The sequence below is a fragment of the Pomacea canaliculata genome, linkage group LG8 (genome assembly GCF_003073045.1).
Source record: "Pomacea canaliculata isolate SZHN2017 linkage group LG8, ASM307304v1, whole genome shotgun sequence".
In the NCBI taxonomy this organism is placed as follows: Eukaryota; Metazoa; Mollusca; class Gastropoda; order Architaenioglossa; family Ampullariidae; genus Pomacea; species Pomacea canaliculata.
Window position 1 is genome coordinate 15,860,855 of NC_037597.1, and position 16,693 is coordinate 15,877,547.

The 16,693-nt window shown below is 45.0% G+C and overlaps 2 protein-coding genes across 3 annotated transcripts in view; both read right to left on the reverse strand.

Annotated features, from left to right (window-relative positions):
- Positions 1-47: 47 nt before the first annotated feature.
- On the reverse strand, positions 48-8,456 carry LOC112571240 (leucine-rich repeat-containing protein 74B-like). Of its 2 annotated transcripts, XM_025250112.1 has the most exons (14): positions 7,159-8,456; positions 6,732-6,822; positions 6,478-6,571; positions 6,083-6,190; positions 5,499-5,592; positions 5,300-5,349; positions 4,909-5,076; positions 4,293-4,487; positions 3,868-3,963; positions 3,452-3,586; positions 2,905-3,032; positions 2,570-2,652; positions 692-829; positions 48-426 (listed from the first exon to the last, which is right to left on the reverse strand). In XM_025250112.1, the coding sequence occupies exons 1-12, from the start codon at positions 7,580-7,582 to the stop codon at positions 2,619-2,621; spliced, it is 1,617 nt and encodes a 538-aa protein (XP_025105897.1). In that variant the 5' UTR covers positions 7,583-8,456; the 3' UTR covers positions 48-426; positions 692-829; positions 2,570-2,618. The 2 variants fall into 2 exon arrangements, with proteins under 2 accessions (XP_025105897.1, XP_025105896.1); XM_025250111.1 differs by having other exon boundaries at positions 692-2,652.
- Positions 8,457-10,134: 1,678 nt separating this feature from the next.
- The window catches only part of LOC112570382 (protein trachealess-like), a 61,913-nt gene continuing 55,354 nt past the window's right edge, over positions 10,135-16,693 (reverse strand). Inside the window, exons 8-13 of the mRNA XM_025248800.1 lie at positions 16,415-16,524; positions 15,539-15,732; positions 15,151-15,257; positions 14,819-14,966; positions 14,422-14,558; positions 10,135-14,166 (exon numbers count right to left, since the gene is read on the reverse strand). Coding sequence (XP_025104585.1) covers positions 13,829-14,166; positions 14,422-14,558; positions 14,819-14,966; positions 15,151-15,257; positions 15,539-15,732; positions 16,415-16,524 — 1,034 coding nt within the window. The 3' untranslated portion in view covers positions 10,135-13,828. The remainder of the gene's footprint in view (positions 14,167-14,421; positions 14,559-14,818; positions 14,967-15,150; positions 15,258-15,538; positions 15,733-16,414; positions 16,525-16,693) is intronic.

Here is a 16,693-nt window from a genome sequence, read left to right on the forward strand (position 1 = left end):
GTCGTTCCAGGAGTGTTCCCCCCCCACCACCACATAAAACACTCTCACCTACAAAAATACCAACAGCATAAAAATCTCCAAAACCACATTCGATGTCTTGTGACAACTCATGAGAACACCATATTCTATAAATAACCTGCCAACGCTTAATGTCATGAATGACATCGGTGATCCTATGACACACCTGTGACACACTGCTGTCCATGTCACTTCAACACAAACCTGTGACATACTGCTGTCTTTGTGCTTTACAGCAAGTCTGTACCACACTCCTGTTCCTGTCACTTCAGCACAAGCTTCTATCCCGCTGCTTGCCATGACCCCTCTGGTGTCCACGTCACACCAGTCCAAACATTGCTGTCCAGGTCACACCATCACAGACCTCTGTCTCATTGCTGTCCAGGTCCATGTCACGTCAGCACAAACCTAAACCACATAGAAACTGTGTCAGCAAATCGCTTTTTAAAATTATTTGTTTTTATTAGTAAATTTTCAAAGGTTTCACAAAAACCTGAAGTAAAGAACCGAGAATGCACGACCACAATTAGGCTTTTACGACCTCGGAGTATGTACGAGCATCCCGACATTACAACACAAGGACGCCTTCATTTAGCAAGTGAGGAGCGTGAATAGTTCAAGTCCTGTTCTGGGACAGTTATTTAAATTTATTTATTGTCTAATCATTCCTCACCCTGTGTGAAGTCACTCGGTCGGTGACCCTTGTGGTAAAGTGCTAATGACCTGTGGCGACGCATGCGCAGTTCTTCTACTTGAGAGCTGACGGTCAGGGGCATTGCAATTTTCGTCGGCCTCGTCTTCCAGCAGTTTACTGGGAATGAAAGCCGATCTCGGTCATAGTGTATTAGCTACTACCACACACTGGTTTGTACAACCGCTTTCCGTGCATACACACTGATCGAAGAGGTTGTCCATGACCACGTACTGTGGTTTCCTTTAGCAGTCCGACCTCATCTATTTTCCACTTGAGTACATACAGACTCTGTACAAATGCCCGGATGTTTGTTTCACTTAAAGCAGAGAAATAGAACTTGTCGGCCACCAAATTGTCAGATCAACAAGCGTTATCAAAAGCATTGAAAGAGTTTGAAGCAGCATGGTCATACCTGGAAAGTCAAGAACAAAGGCCACGCATCGCACACGCTTGGACATAAACCAGAAGAGTTACCCTCATTGATTGGCATTACTTTTCAAGACTAAAAGACAATAAAAATGGTAATGATGCTAATTAAGAATAAGTTATTTCGTTTTTTTTCACATTTTTGGAAAAAATATTATGGGATAATACCGCTGTGTGTGCGATTAGTTGTAATCTTCCAAACAAACACAAAAAGCTTTGAAGATTTGCGCAAAAACAGAGAACTCCCTCCACGTATGTTTATTCTTTAAGAAAAAAGAAAAGCATAAAAACTGGGACAAAACAAGTCATCAATGTAAAGGCAATCCAAGAAATTGTTAATAAGTTAGAATGTTTCCTTACAGTTAGAAAGACACTGTTATTTCAAGAGAGGCTGTGATGTTGGAACAGTTTCAGCCTGTCAAATAATGGAAGCAAACCAGATGCTAAGAACAATATCAGACCTAAAAAGCAATACATACAATCCACACTTCCCGTAGTAAGCTGGACTTAACTCGCGAACAAAGGGTACCCGGGATTTTCTCAAATCAATCAAGCGATGGTAAGTGTTTAAACAAGCTCCAGGTTCAGTAACACAGTTGTGAGGGGAGGTCAGTAAGCACAGGTTTAAATGCCACAATCCACACCAAGTCGGCGACAACAATTATTTGTTTCACATTTTCACGTAACACACAGAACAAGGTCCCCGGACAGCCATCATCACTTTCACACAAAGTATCATCAAGAATGAACTGTTCTTGTTTGTTAGGTCGACGGCCGTTCACAACATTGAGATTTGTTTGCCATCAAAACCACAATTGTTTTAAAAAGTCCTTCTTAGTTTGCTTGTCTTTAAGTAATCCGCAGAAATAACTGCATACTGTAAAACAGATTTAAAGGTCTAGTGGGGTGAACAATTTTTTAATGATTGAGTAAAGCTCAGTGCAAGATAAATTACCAAAATCTCTAGGTTAAATAAATACCTTTCTTCCATTCTCGACATACACGAGCATAAAATTACCATGCACAGAAAGAGATCAACAACATGGACATAAGAACTTGAACCATATATTAATTAGGAATATCTTTTTACACACGTGAGGTCACAAATTTGATTTATTTCTGTTCATGGTGGTGTTTGTAGACATGTATCTTGAGAACGAAAGGGTTACTTGTCCAGATTTTTCGAAAATATCTCTTGCACTGAGTTTCATTCGGACAGCAGAATGTTTTTTTCACCCCATTGGGCCTTTACAAGTATACCTGTGGGATAGGTGTGAGCGACAGTTGCTCTGCTATACAGTTTTAAAACATCTTATGACATTATATTTCTGGTAATGTTTGTAAGAGATAAAGTTCAGTGTGTCGCAGCCTGAGTGGTTGTGAAGAAAGACGTTTGGCGTTCAAAGAGTTTGGAGAAGCCGATGGTTCTACCTGACATCAATCTGTCCATCGTTTTCGCCCACAAGACTGAGCAGGATATTTATCTGATCCTCTGTGATCTTGATATCTGTAGCCTGTACGATGAGAATACAATGAAGACAAACAACTAGAACACAAGAAATACGCGGATATTACTTTGTATCAGGAATTAAATTAGACTGAATCAGAAGAACATTTTAGTTTTGTCGATTTTACGTTATCATTAAAAGAATGTGGATACTCAGGAATATGTATGGTCAAAGCAAAGAAATGATAATAAAAAACCACTTTATAAGAATAGTTTACATAGCCGTGCTTATTTATTTCTTGAGACAAGAGCTGTGTACCTTGACGATGGCGATAAAGTCTCCTTGGAAAGTGTGGCGACATCGCCATTGTTGGAATATTCCTCAAGGTTTGCAAGACTGTAGCCAGTACTAGACATCCACTCTCTTAATTTTGTTAGCGGATCTTTCTGTTTGGATATGCATTGTGAAATGACTATGCTCGTCAGAACATTTTTTCCCATATTATTACAAATAATTAAAACGGTTGAACGTCAAATAACTTTTAACACAAGGCCTATTAGTTAATTTCCCATAGAGGAGGATACTAACTAAAATGTTTGATATAAAATATCTATTATTTGCATTTAAGCTAAAAAAAAAATCAGGTAATAGTAATCAGGTGGACCGGAAAAGGTTTTCACTTGACTCATTCTTGAAATATATCTTTCATCTAAGAACAAATGAAACACTCCTTTACAAAAAAACTTCACTACACAAAAATAATTTACTGTTTGCCTTATTAAACATGTACATTTCTTTAACTACAAGGAAATTTGCTTCAATAATTTCATTGAATTCCCAAGACACCAAACTGTAGCATTCTGACCTTAAAAGCTTCCACTAGGTCTAAGCCAACTTCCTTGTGGAGCGCTTCCAGTAGACGCCGCCATGGGACCTTCAGACTGCGGGATGAGGCCAGCTTGTCCTGCAGCTCCTTGAACTCTTTGCTTACTTTTGTCGTCTGCAGCAAATAGGGATACATGTTAGTGAAGGATACATATTAGTGAAGGATACATGTTAGTGAAGGATACATATTAGTGAAGGATACATATTAGTGCGCACGGAATATGTGGGAGACAGAACAGACCTGTATGAATGCTTTGATGCTGCTTGAGCGACAATGGGACACATGATAATGCCTGTTAATCTTAAATTAAGGAAAATAAACAGCATGATGATGAAAACTTGTTACGATGATGATGATGATGATCGTGGCTGCAACAGTAGTAGTCCAAAGCTCACCCCTAGGTCCAGTAATTGTAAACTGCTGTTATCGTTTTTCTCGACTCCTACAAGAATAACGTGGGTTCCCTCTGGACTCAGAGAGTTAAATCCCAACTGTGGAAGAAAATAATAGCATTTAGTCTCAGACACACAGCCTGCAGGGGAACACAGGCCGACGAGAAAATGTGTGTGTGTGTGTGTGCTCGACAGTGCGCGTTTGAGATGATGGAATATGTCTGCGAAACGTTTCTGAGAGAGACGGGGTGTAGTAGGTCGGTGAAATAAACCACGTGATGCAGAAATAATTAAGACATATATGAGCAAATTTTGAAAAACATGGACAACTCGCGAAAGTGACATACAAGTGATTTACAAATACTTGACTAATGACTCCTAATGATTGCTATGAAAGTGAAGAAATCGTTTACTCAAAAGAGATTCACATTTAGTGTGTTCAGCGACTCGTTGGCTTGCAGGCCCCGAGCCAGGGAGGCAGAGCCCTCCGCGGGCAAGCGGCAGTAACTCGCGTCAAGTTTCCGCAGCGTGCTGTTGGCACTGATTGCCTCCCCTAGACCAGCGGCGCCCTCCAGTCCGAAGCCGTTCATCGAGAGACACACTTCCTTGAGGCCTGCGTTTTCCTGAGAACCGCGGAGACAGTGAACTGTGAACTGTGAACACTCAGTGAAGTTTATTGTGCAGTACATTGTACAATCAGGGAAATTCCTTGCAAGGTACACAATCGTGTGACAGAACTGCTCTCACGCGCATGAGAATTTTTGTATTCAGTTGACTACACATGGGTGGTTTGATTTATTCTTTTGATTGATAGAGTGATTGATTGAGAGAGAAATACAGGGATCTGCTGAAAAAAAGCAGGTGAACGTTCGAATGGATAGATACGTGAAAAGGGGAAGAGAGGATGACCGTGCATAGAGAGGGTTCATTAGAAAAAGAAATGTTAACTCTCCTCCATCACATTAATCAACGTGGTCATTTTGTGATAAAAGTCTGTTACATACCAGTGTCGTAGACCCAATGCTATAGACACGTGCTGCGTACCTTTAGCCCCTCCGCAATGAGGACACAGCCCCTTGTTTGGAAATGATTCCAGCTGATGTCGAGACTTTCCAGGGTGGTGTTGTCGGACAGAGCCTCCTTTATCCATTGAGCTCCCGTATCCTCAAAGTGGTTGTGGCGAAGGCTGAGGTGACGAAGAGTGAGGTTCTTCTGCAAACGTGGAAGAAAATGGATGGATGGAAAGCCCCGAGGGAGTGATGGAAAACAAGGGATGAAGAAGGTGAAGACGACATGAAGAAAAGGTCTCTTAATTTTGTGAGCAGTCACAGTCACCTTCCTTCATGTATTCCCTTACAAGTATCATAAAAGATTCTCATTACAACATACAAACCGTCCAGTATATATATAAATAACACATTGCCACGTCACTCACTTTGAGCATTCTGCCGAGGTTCTCTGCCGCTGCATCGCCGATCTCATTACCTGCAACACATATGTCGTCGTTGAAATTTTCACACAGGTAGGGTCACCATCATTTAGGCAAGTGTGTGGGGGGCAGAAAGGTCAAACAGACCTACATACAAAAGTGAACTTGTTCATATATTCTTGAGGATTCTTATCGGTCAGCTTACCTGTCAGGTCAAGCCAGTCGAGACTGCGGTTCTGTAGAAGAAGATCAAAGACATACTGGCCGCCCTCGTTTCCCAACTTGTTCTCCGCTAGGTTCTGAAGAACAAAAAAGCTTTCGGGAGTTCCAGAAATATTATTTACTGTCTACGTCAACGACGTGGACATATAAACATGACAGTTATCTGGTTATTAACATTTTTCATTTAGTTTCCACTAATCACACAAAGCTTTTAAAGTCAGTTTTTACAGCGCGCGCAGATTTTATGGCAAACATAGCTAATTGGTTAAAACTGAAATGTCTACAACAACTTACTATACATTTGTGTTAAATACTCTCACTGTGCACCAGACTCTGACCTGGTTAGTCATAATAAGTCAAAGTTCAGTGTTTACAGGAATGTGTTCAGCAGTTGTGATTTTGATTACTGATGATGGCGGCGAGAATAGAAACAATGCAAATGCTTTCACCAGATATATAAACATTATCCTTCAGAACATGGCACTCACAAAATATGTTAACATTCAGATATGTTCCATAAACATGTTTCTTCAGAACATTGTATATCTCCTTCAGCATGGTACTCACTAGATATGTTATATAAACATTCTCCTTCAGGACATGACACAGGTGATGTGCTCCTTCTGAACCGATCCAGTTTCCCTCCAGATTCAAAACTTCGATGGACGTGTTGATCTGCAGACGACATGGGGAAGGTTGAGGGCAAAGGTTAATATGAGACAAGGGTCACAAGATGTTAGTGGATGTGTCACGATACTGAGTGGATGTGATAACATGCTAGTGAAGTCCCAAGACTACCAAGCGAACATAACAAGAATAGACGATAGCTAGAACAGGTTTGCATGGCTAGAATAACTGTCAGCATTTCTACAAGTATCTACACGTGTTGCATCACTCAAAAAGGTAGAGAAATTACAAAAGAAGAGACAGAGAGGCAAGCCCGCTTCCCTTGGCTGACATACTTCCAGAGGGACCGCCAGAGCCTTCATGGCAACGGGTCCCAAGCCGCGGTAGCACAGGTTGACATTCTCCTGGAGCATGTGTTTGATGAAGTACCTGCAAGGTACTGAACATGTCAAGCGACATCAACAACACAGGTAGACGGGTAGGTGGAACAAGGCAGGTAGACAGGTGGACGGACAGACAGACGGAGAGATAGATGGAGAGACAGACGGGCGGAGAGGAAGGGGAGGAGTCGGGTAGAGCCGGTTGTCACCTGATAGGAGTGATGTTTTGCTGACGGCAAGCATGCAGATACTTGGACAATCCTGTGGTGTCATTGTCGTACTTTTCTGGGTTTAGCCACTCTATTCATTCAGACAAACAGTCAATCAGTCATCTTTAAGAAACAAGTAGACAGAGCTAACATTCTTTCCTAGCGAGGCCCTTAATACACAGCGAGAAGCAAACGATCAAAAACTAAGGATTTATTATTAAGACAAGAACAAAAAAATATTTAAGCATCATCATCATCATCATCATCATCATCATCATGGTGGTTGTTCGTCATCGTCGCCGTCCCTACCGTCATCGTCATCACCATATAAGGGATGAAGAACATTTCCAGAAGTAATCGACCTTCTACAGGGGGTCAGCCACGCAGTGAGGGTCACGAAAGGTCAGTCGGGGGAGAGGCCACTTACTCTGGTCATCGATCTCAAGATCGGTGTCGAAATCCTCGTCCCTCGTCTCCAGCTGCTGGATCTCGTCAATAAAGACATCTGAAAGGTCGTCCATGGATGCGTGTTCCACCGATTCACCTTCCTCCTCCTGCTGCAGCCTCCCAGTGACGTCATATCCGGCATTGCTGACCTGGGTGCTGCCAGTCAGCTTCTCCTTCACGCCGTTCTTAGACTTCTGACCGTAGGCAGTCCCATCCCGGTAACCATCGATCGCCGAGTCAACTTCATCACCGGAGCCGCTGTGTTTCTCGCCCCCAGATGCTGTGCTGTTGCTGCGAGACTCATTCTCAGCATCGTATGTGTCATCATCATAGTCCTTCTGCTGGATTATGTTGTCGAGTTTGTGGAAACCCGACGACATTGCTAAATTCGTCAGATTGGACATCGTCCGAACTCGACAGGCCGCCTTCGACTTCAGGAACCTCGGTGATCAGAACTCCGTTCAAGACTTGCTCAGGTGTTTGGTCCGCCATGTGTGGAAGCTCCATTGTGTTTGGTAAATATAGTTCAACCCTGTCTTAATCTACACATAAACCCGCAATAATTTGCAATAATCCCAAACGTGGAAGAACAATTTTAACACTCAAATAGTAGTATATAAAGTTGTCAATCCCTCCCCGTGCAACACAAGTAGTCCTCTCTCCATTTTCCTCGAATACACTTTGGTGTCTCGCCGTAGGTACACTCGTAAAGTCAAGTAAAGGTGCTTGCCTCGTTGTATACTGACATTCAAAGGGTTCTTTTCAGCTCATGTTCTCTGGAGCCCTTGGAGGCACAGCATACGAGTCCTGAGCTCTGTGTCGTATCTAAAGGTGCAACGCACACAAACACACACACAAACTTCCATTCAGGTCTGGAAACATGCCGGGTACCTCACCCTGATCTCGGTCGTTCTGCATCAGAGACTACCCGTGTGGCAGGTGCGCTACAGTCTTCCTTTGTTTCGAGTACAACTCGCCAGTCAATATTTCGTCTTTCTGTAGCAACTGCTAGCCCAGTAGGACAAAAAGAAAATTGCAGAGCAGATCACTCGTGACGACCTCAGCAGTAAGGCAACCACACTAAAACTCGGGTGCACACAAAGCGGAGACTAATTGAATGGAGCCTCGCTGATTTTTGCAGAAGATTTTGACATCTAGAAACGGTCCCGACAGAGGGTGTCGTCAACAGGTAAGGAGACACCGGGCACTGAGACATTCTTAGTCGTGAAAAGAAGGTAATTTGTGCCAGTCTGGTTTAAAAAATGTTATGTCTTCTACTGTCAAACGAAAAGCAGACAGAATGGCACTACTCTGGGTCAGTGAGGGTTAAAGACTTTCAGGTAGGAATGCCGACCAGCCCCCTTCCCCTATCCCGAAAAAAAATAAAATACGAAAGCTAAAGCTAATTTGTCTTTTGCTTTGTATATATAATTGACACTGACTTATTCGTATATTTTAAAAGGTGGAAACTAATATTTGGTCTTTAGTTAGCTATAAGTGAAAGTCGACAGACCCTGACCATGTGTTTGTGTTTGTGTACACAAAATTTCGATAGTGTTACTAATTCCAAATACTTCTTGTATTCATAACATTTAACTCATGTTCTCTTAAATGCACTGAACACACTAATGACACAGACTCATTATGCTGTGCACAGCTGTGGATGGTAAAGCAAGGCGACCACAAAGGCTCGCTCCCGTTACAGTGTTTGTACATTAGCTGCTAAGGAAACGGACAGCAGTCAGCTACAACTGAAACTACTGATATGATCAATCAACCGTGGAGGAACAAAACTATCGAGCAGAAAGAGTAGAAACTATGGTGGCTCTGTAGACACAGTCTGCTACTAGCTCAGTATGTTCATGGTACCCCACCCCTACCCCGAAACAAATACAAGCGGCACCCTGATCGCAAACACCCGCCTCTACACTCTGGTGTCGTGTGACGAGGGTGTATGTTGTGTTTTCTGTTTTCTTCTCTCGTCCTGTTGTGTAGTCGCCAGAAGTTCTTAATGCCTCACAAGTTGGTCCACTCATCTGCCTCCATCACCAACTTTCTAGAACATTCCAAGATTGTTGTGTTCTCTGCAGCTTACAGGAGTTTGCAAAGCTTTCAACGCACACAACAAATGAAGTTTGAGTTCAAAGCTCTGAACTGCTTCGATGGATATGTTTCTATAAGTTCTGGTGTGGGTGTGAAAATTTATATGTATGCATAAATACGTGTATAGCAATGTACAGACCCAGAATATAAATTGTTCTCAGCATCACCTACAGCTGGAGTTTCAGTGATGTTTGTCCAATGAAGAACTTAAGACATGATTGACACGTGCAGATAAGGTCAGAGTGTGTATGCTCTTTGTCCAACATATACACTCAAACATGTCTTCTGTGCCCACACGTATCTACACACGCAACAAACACAAGAACTTCCCACCAGACGCTGCTAATGTTTGTTTTGAGGAAACTTTAGAGACGCCATGTTGCGTGACATGATACCACGTGACACACTCACCTGGTCCTCTTTCATGATCACTGAGCGTGGTGATAGCCATGGCTTGTCACCACAAAAGAAACCGAGCTTGGGAACAGTGCTCACCTGGCTTCGTGTGTTTAGTTGTGTGTCGCAGAACTGATCGGGGAAAAATACAATCACTGGTGCTTGCTTACTGAGGCAGAAATTGTGTGTGAGTGTGTGACTCCACCCTTCCCACCCAACATCTGTCAGAAATAATTTACTTAATAATTCATTTAATGAGCGAAGATTACGCAATCTCTCAGTAAAATATTGACACTGTATCGAGATTTGTTTTTTTTCTCTAATTCATTCTTGACAGAAATGTGTCTTCACATCGCACAGAATATACAAACAAATTTGTGCATCAGAGACAAATAAAATATTATTGAGGAACGGACACCAATTAAAAGCTTCAGATGCCAACAAAACAAACAAAGAGTTTTTTTAATCTCGCTCAGAATCACTTTCATCTTTATTTGCTCCATTCGTTCGTGGTGTAAAATTTTGTCAATGCATACAACCGTAGGATAAGTGCTGGACATATGTACACTACATTCAGTTCTGTTTTCGGAGATCCGTATGCACGGTATGTTTTTAACTCTACTAACTGTCAACAGGAAGTCGCAAATTAATATACACACTCTACAACAATTCTACAAACAGCGCGAGGGGTTATGGGAGCAAAGAACAATAACAAAATGTCTGATTGTGCTCAGCGTTGTGGAAAGAATCATGAACTACTTGGAAGGAGGACGTGTTGAAGCAATGTTGACAGGTAAGTGGTTGATAAACCAACAAACATGTATAAAACAGAATTGCCTGCTGTCATGTAGACGTGTTACAAGTGCTGGCTAAACTCTGTCGACAAGAAAACAGACCTTTTACTACAGTGGAACAAGTGGTTCATGGTCTGGACCGCTGGAGGACGAGGACTGGACCACGACATGTAGGAGGTCTTCCTCTCACACGCCAAACCCTCGCTCTTCCTTCCTCTCACTCCATCCATCCCGGACTCTCTCGCACACACACACACACACATATTCATAAACATAAACCTTTCTCTCTCTCACGCACACACAAACTTAAACTTAGTAACATTTTTCTATGGTCACACAACTGGATGCAATTTATATTGACTAAAGCCTCTGTGTGACACTGGACCTGGTCAAAGGGCTAGGATCTGGAGACAAAACCAACAGAGAAGGTTGTGTACGTGCGTGCGTGTGTGTGTCTATGTCTGAGAGAAGGAGAGAGGCAGACGAAGAGGAGAAAACAATGTTTTTCCTGAATCATGGAGTAAGGTGCAGGAGGGTCAGGCCAGGTCATCGTTTCAACTGAGCGATCCCCCTTTGTGAACATGTTATTTATTAACGGGCTTGATCGTGCTTCGAAAACTAAAATTACTACTGCATGAAAACTATAATAATAAAATAAAATCAACGAAATTACCATCACGCAGTATAAAACTTACCATCACAAATTATAAACATGTGAAAGCCTTAAAAAGCCGACTGGTTATTTGGCCTGAAAGATCTGTTCTGAATGAATATTGGAGAATGTATGTGTGCGCGTGCGCGTGCATATGTGTGTGTGTGGACAGGAGGGAGATGAATTATTGTTTATTTGACATAGAATCCGATGGCAAGTCCTGACACTGTACAGTCTGTGTACAGGCTGATGTCAGAGCACGTGCGTGCACAGTCTCATGCGCTGACCACTCGACACACTTCTGACCAGCCAGAAACATATTTAGTTTGAAAACATCTTTTACAGTTTTGTTTTCTGCGAAGTCCTGTCCTCACGTGATGTGGAAAACGTCGTTCATGAGGTAAAGTTTCATGTTTATTTACAGTGAATATAAATGCTAACCTGTGTTTTCCTCTCATCACCCATCGCACCGGCCGTGCGTGTTGTTGTTGTTGTTGTTGTTGTTGTGATGTTTTATCTTACGTTTGGTGCGCATGCCAACTACACTCGCTTCACCGGCTACACGGACATAAACTCTTGTCAGGAGGGAAGCACTGGGGAAACAACTTCGTGGACACGTGAGGTGACGAACGACCTGGTGAGGGTAGTGAGAGGTTCCTCGGCTTCTCGAGTCTCTCCAGGTCCGGCAACTTGTCAGCACATAAACAGTAACACCCACCCCGACATTTTATATCCGTCATGACATTCATCCATCTCTCATCCCTTCCAAAATAAAAAAAAAAAGGGAGAATGAGATGCATCATTCAGCTGAACGAGAAGCAGAATTGACCGATGGCAGTTTCGCTGGAGTTTTGACCCTTGGTGCAAGATGTAACAGTAAATTCTTTTTAAATATGTGTGGGCCTGCGGTGTTTTCATGACAATTACTCTGTATTTTCTAATGTTTTTGGTTTGTATACAAATTTATTTACAGAATTCGCCAAAGTATGTCTTTTTTTTTTTGCTCTTGAAGACATTTTGTTTCCTAAGTCCATAATTGAAAGTTTTAAGAAATTTTTCGCCAAAATCTGTCTTCTACCCCAGTCACCGTGCCAGGCTTTCAATAAACATTCAATGACTAATCAGTCTGCTCGAGAAAGACGACCCACCCGAAACTGGAAAGAGGTCTAAAAAAAGTCAATGGAAGGACAGAAAAATGTCACCAAAACATTCGTACTTGTGAACAGGCAGCGGAACCATGAAAAGTAACAGTTACATGAAACAATCACCAGACTCAGTGCCACCCGTTCCCCACCTTTCCCCACCCCTTGACTTGTCTTCAGCTGCTGGGCTCGACTAGTACCACGGAATGACAGAACGGGAGCACTGGTCGTAGGCGGCGGCCGTGTTGTGGTTGACATCAGCATAGCCGCCATGGCCGCTGCCTAAGGCTGACATAGCATAGTAGGCCGCCTTGGCCGTACCGTAGTCCTGCGCGTGAACGCCGCTCATGCTGCCACAGGATCCCACCACCCCGGGATCCTTGCTGACCACGTGAGTGGCCGGGGACGAGGCTGGCGACAGTGTGTGGTGAGAGCGGAGGCCGCAGGGGGTGGGGTGAGGGGATTCGTTGTAGGCCAGCGCCGCTGCAGCGAAGGGTGAGGCGTGTTTGTCGTGCGGCGAGACGGAGGCCGGTGGGGTCATGCCGTAGGCCTCGGCCAGCCCGGCACACGGCAGCGACAAGGACAACGCCGACGGGTAACGGTAGCCGGACCCTCCTTTCAAGGAGGAGACGGACGAAGAGGAAGAAGAAATGGGAGAGGAGCAGGAGGAAGACAGGGCCATGGCGGAAGAGGCGTGTGAGGAGGGGGAAGAGATGACGATGCTGGGGATGGAGAAAGGAGGGGGCTGGTCTCTGTACTCTCCCCCCGCGGGCGGGGTCAGCAGGCTGCCTGTAACGTCCGGGTACACGTGGTTCACCCTCGGGCCGAGGCCGTGATTGTTGTTGTTATTATTGCTGTTGATGCTGCTGCAGAGGTTGTTGTTGTTGTTGTTGCCGTTGCTGACTGCCGTGTTGTTGCTGCCACTGCCGTTGACCGCGGCGTGGCAGCTGCCACTGGAGCGGATTACCGACTCACGACTTTCGTACAACGAGCGCAGAAACTTGGAAGCCGTCATGGCGTCCACGTCAGCGGTGGAAGCATGCGACCCCACCCACTGGATGGTCGATTTCTTAGCTGCCTGCGCGTGGTAGCTGCTGCTGCTGTGGTGTTGCTACTGTTCATGCTGGTGACGCTGCTGCCAGTCCGCCCTGCCCGAGTCTGGAACCGTCCGGATGTGACGTCATGGACTCGTTGTCAAGGAAAGGTAAGTGACGGTTCATGACAGCCTCCAGCTCCTTGACCGTGTTTGAAGTCACGGGAGGAGGCAGACACCTCCACTGCCGCTCCCTAGGGAGCTGGCTTCGCTGACATTGTCACTATTGCCACCAGCTCCCCTCGGCCACAAGTTGTTATTGTTGTTGTTGGTGTTATTGGCCGGTCGCGCATTGTCCGTAGTGGGACTCTGCACGATGGGTGAAGGCAGGGACCCGCCACTAACTGCTGCTGCTGGCGATGGCGAAGACGAAGGTTTCAGCGATAAATCCTGCGGCGCCGACCCCACGCCCGTCCTCGATGGTGGACTGCGACCGACATCCTTCCCGTTAGGGGAGCTAAGCCTGCTGTCTAGGGGAGAGAACCGGGGACGCCTCGTCCGCTGCCCTTCTCCAAGCCGGCGTCCAGTTCCTCCCGCTTGCGCTTGCGCGGCCGTTCCATCTTCCTCCTGCTGTTCTTGGAGTCCTGGGTCGAGCCGTTCTTTTCTGCGTACTGACCCCCGCTGTCCGTGCCCGTCTCCACCACGTCACTGTCAGACAGACCGTCCGTGTCCCCATCGCCACTGTCCCCGCCGCCAACGCTTCCCAGTCCCACGTGCGACGGCGACCGCGTGGAGAAAATCTTCTGGTTGGATTGAGTCCCTTTGTTGCTGTCTTTATTCTGGTGGTTACTTCCCTTTGTCTTCTCGTCTGTGGTAAGAGAGAGAGGTCGGGTGGGGTGATGTTACGGTCAGTTTGCTAAGTGAATAAAAGGTACGAGCAGATTGTTCTATAATTAGGGGAACAAAATGTAAATAACTGGCTTTGTATATCTTGTCTTTTGTATGACTTGGAAACCTAAGCTAGGATAGTTTACACTTATTTACCAAACATAACTTAGTAATTGAAATGACATTTGAAAAAAAAATACGTTTTATTCCGTCGTCAGCGTGGTCTGATTCTCACCTTTATCTGTCGACGACCCCCGGTCTTTACCCGAACTCTGAGAGGCGGTTGCTGGGCTGGAGGCTCGGGGCTGTGCCGGAGACACTTCGCCACACATCTGCCACATGTTCATCACGCTGTTGCCTTTCTCCACACCACTGCAAGCAGCCAGACAGACACACGTCACACACCTGGCTGCGCCGATGACCGGCCGGACTGCTGACGTCACAATCTCCAAACTAACTGTTACAGCTAAAAGTGTCAACTAACGGAGCTTTCACTGAATATTACACGCGACAATAAGGGTTAAGCTGTTGATTATGTTTAAAATAACTTGGTGATCTTGTGCTAGCCCCCCACCGTGGCCCTCAACACTAAACAAACATGCACTTAGTGTCGGCATGATTTGACCCCTGACCTCAGCACGTAGTTGATAGACAGGATGTTCTGATCGTCGGCGTTTTTGCCGTTGAGAAGCGTCGTGGCGCAGGTCTGGATCCACACGTAGCCGCCTTGCCGGTTGAGTAGCCGATAGTAGTCGGTCATAGCCTGGCCTTTGGTCAGCACTGGACAACACAGGTGAGAAGGCTTTTGAACGGTCAGTCTGTTAGGCCGGTACGATAGAAAATCAGTGAAGAAGCTGTTCGCGGTCAATGACAAGCCCATACCATGGATGACAACATCCACACACACACCAACACACACACACACACCAACACACACATATGTAGGCTATATATAGCGACTGACCATTGACGTGTGCCTGCCTCAGGTTGGCTATGTCCCCCGCGTGACACATATCATACAACGACCTGTTGGTCATGTCCTCTGCCGACAGGTCCATGAAGTCCGAGACGCTGAGAAGACAAATAAAATACCACGTGACCTGATGTAGTCTATCAACGCTGATAAAATATAAGTGTGCCGCCTTTATATATATACACACACAAACTGCCTGACATTTTGAAGTAACGTAACCAGATCACCTGTAAAAAGTGTCATGGTGTGTGAAAAGTGACAAACTATGTGAAGAGTGCCATGTGAAGTGAAGTGTGAAGAGAGAGAGACTGGAGTAGCCATGATGCTCAGTACAGTGTGAGTGTGGCGCGTGAGGCGAGGGCAAAGGTCGGACACTCACAGCGACTCGCAGAAGGTGACGGTGAAGTCCGGCGCCATGCGGGTGATGAAGGTGTCGTGCTCCAGCCGCAGCTCCGTCACCGTGGGCGGGGGTAGAGCGATGGCCACCCCCACCAGGCCCAGCACAGGTGCACCGCACTTCCGTCCCAGTCCCATCGTCATCTGCGGCCGCAACTGGCCGAGCACGTGGACTACCTGCAGTGAAACACACGGTTATACACGAAAGACAAAAAAATAAATAAATAAAATTAAATAAATAAATCATCGCTGTACGGTAATCAATTACCATTTTAAATATCGAAACTACGGAACATCAAAATCTTGTAAGGAGAAGACTGCATCTATTTATGAAATATAAATTAATATTTAACCGAAGTTAGGTTTATGTGTTTAAACTATGCTTAGAATCTGAGAGTCTGAACAGATAAAAAAAAGTCTCTTAAAAAAAAACCCGAAGGAGAGCTAAAACCAGGCTAAAAAAATGTAATCAAGTCAAGTGCATAAAAACACAAAGTGAAGGACACCGTGGCTGTTGTCAAGACCGGTTAGCTGAGATCAGCCAAGCATGAAGCAGGAAAGAAGCATAGAGGTGCGTCACACGAAGGTCGAGTCTAGTGCAAGAAGGAGAAACTGGAAAACGGTTTGTATTAACGTTCATCAGGGTCCTGAGAGACAGACAAGAGTTTAAAGGTTGAAGTTAGACTACATAGTGGTAAGACAGCGTCACACTAGACAGTAAGTAGAAAGCGTCAGGTGGGAGAGTGAGCAGCAAGCGTCAGGTTGAAAAGTCCTCAGAAAAAGTCCGAAAGGGTTAGCCCGGAGACACCACAAGACAGACAACCAGTGCGGTTCATGGGGTCAGTGACGTCACACTAACCCGGTAACCAGAGCTCTTGACGTGCACGCCTCTCTTGGTCAGCGTGGATTTCATACGCAGACAGAAAGAACGATCGCAGCCTTTCTTGGGGTTGGGGTTCATCACGTAGCCTGACAAGACAAAACGTCACACAGTCTCACTATTTGTCTACATGGCACGGTCAATGCATAATTCAGAAACTCTTTCCTAGAGAGAAAATCTCCAGAAAAACAAACAAATGATGTTCAAACATCGTTCAACATTCGTCGAGCATAAACATAACTTAACTCATTTCTAATT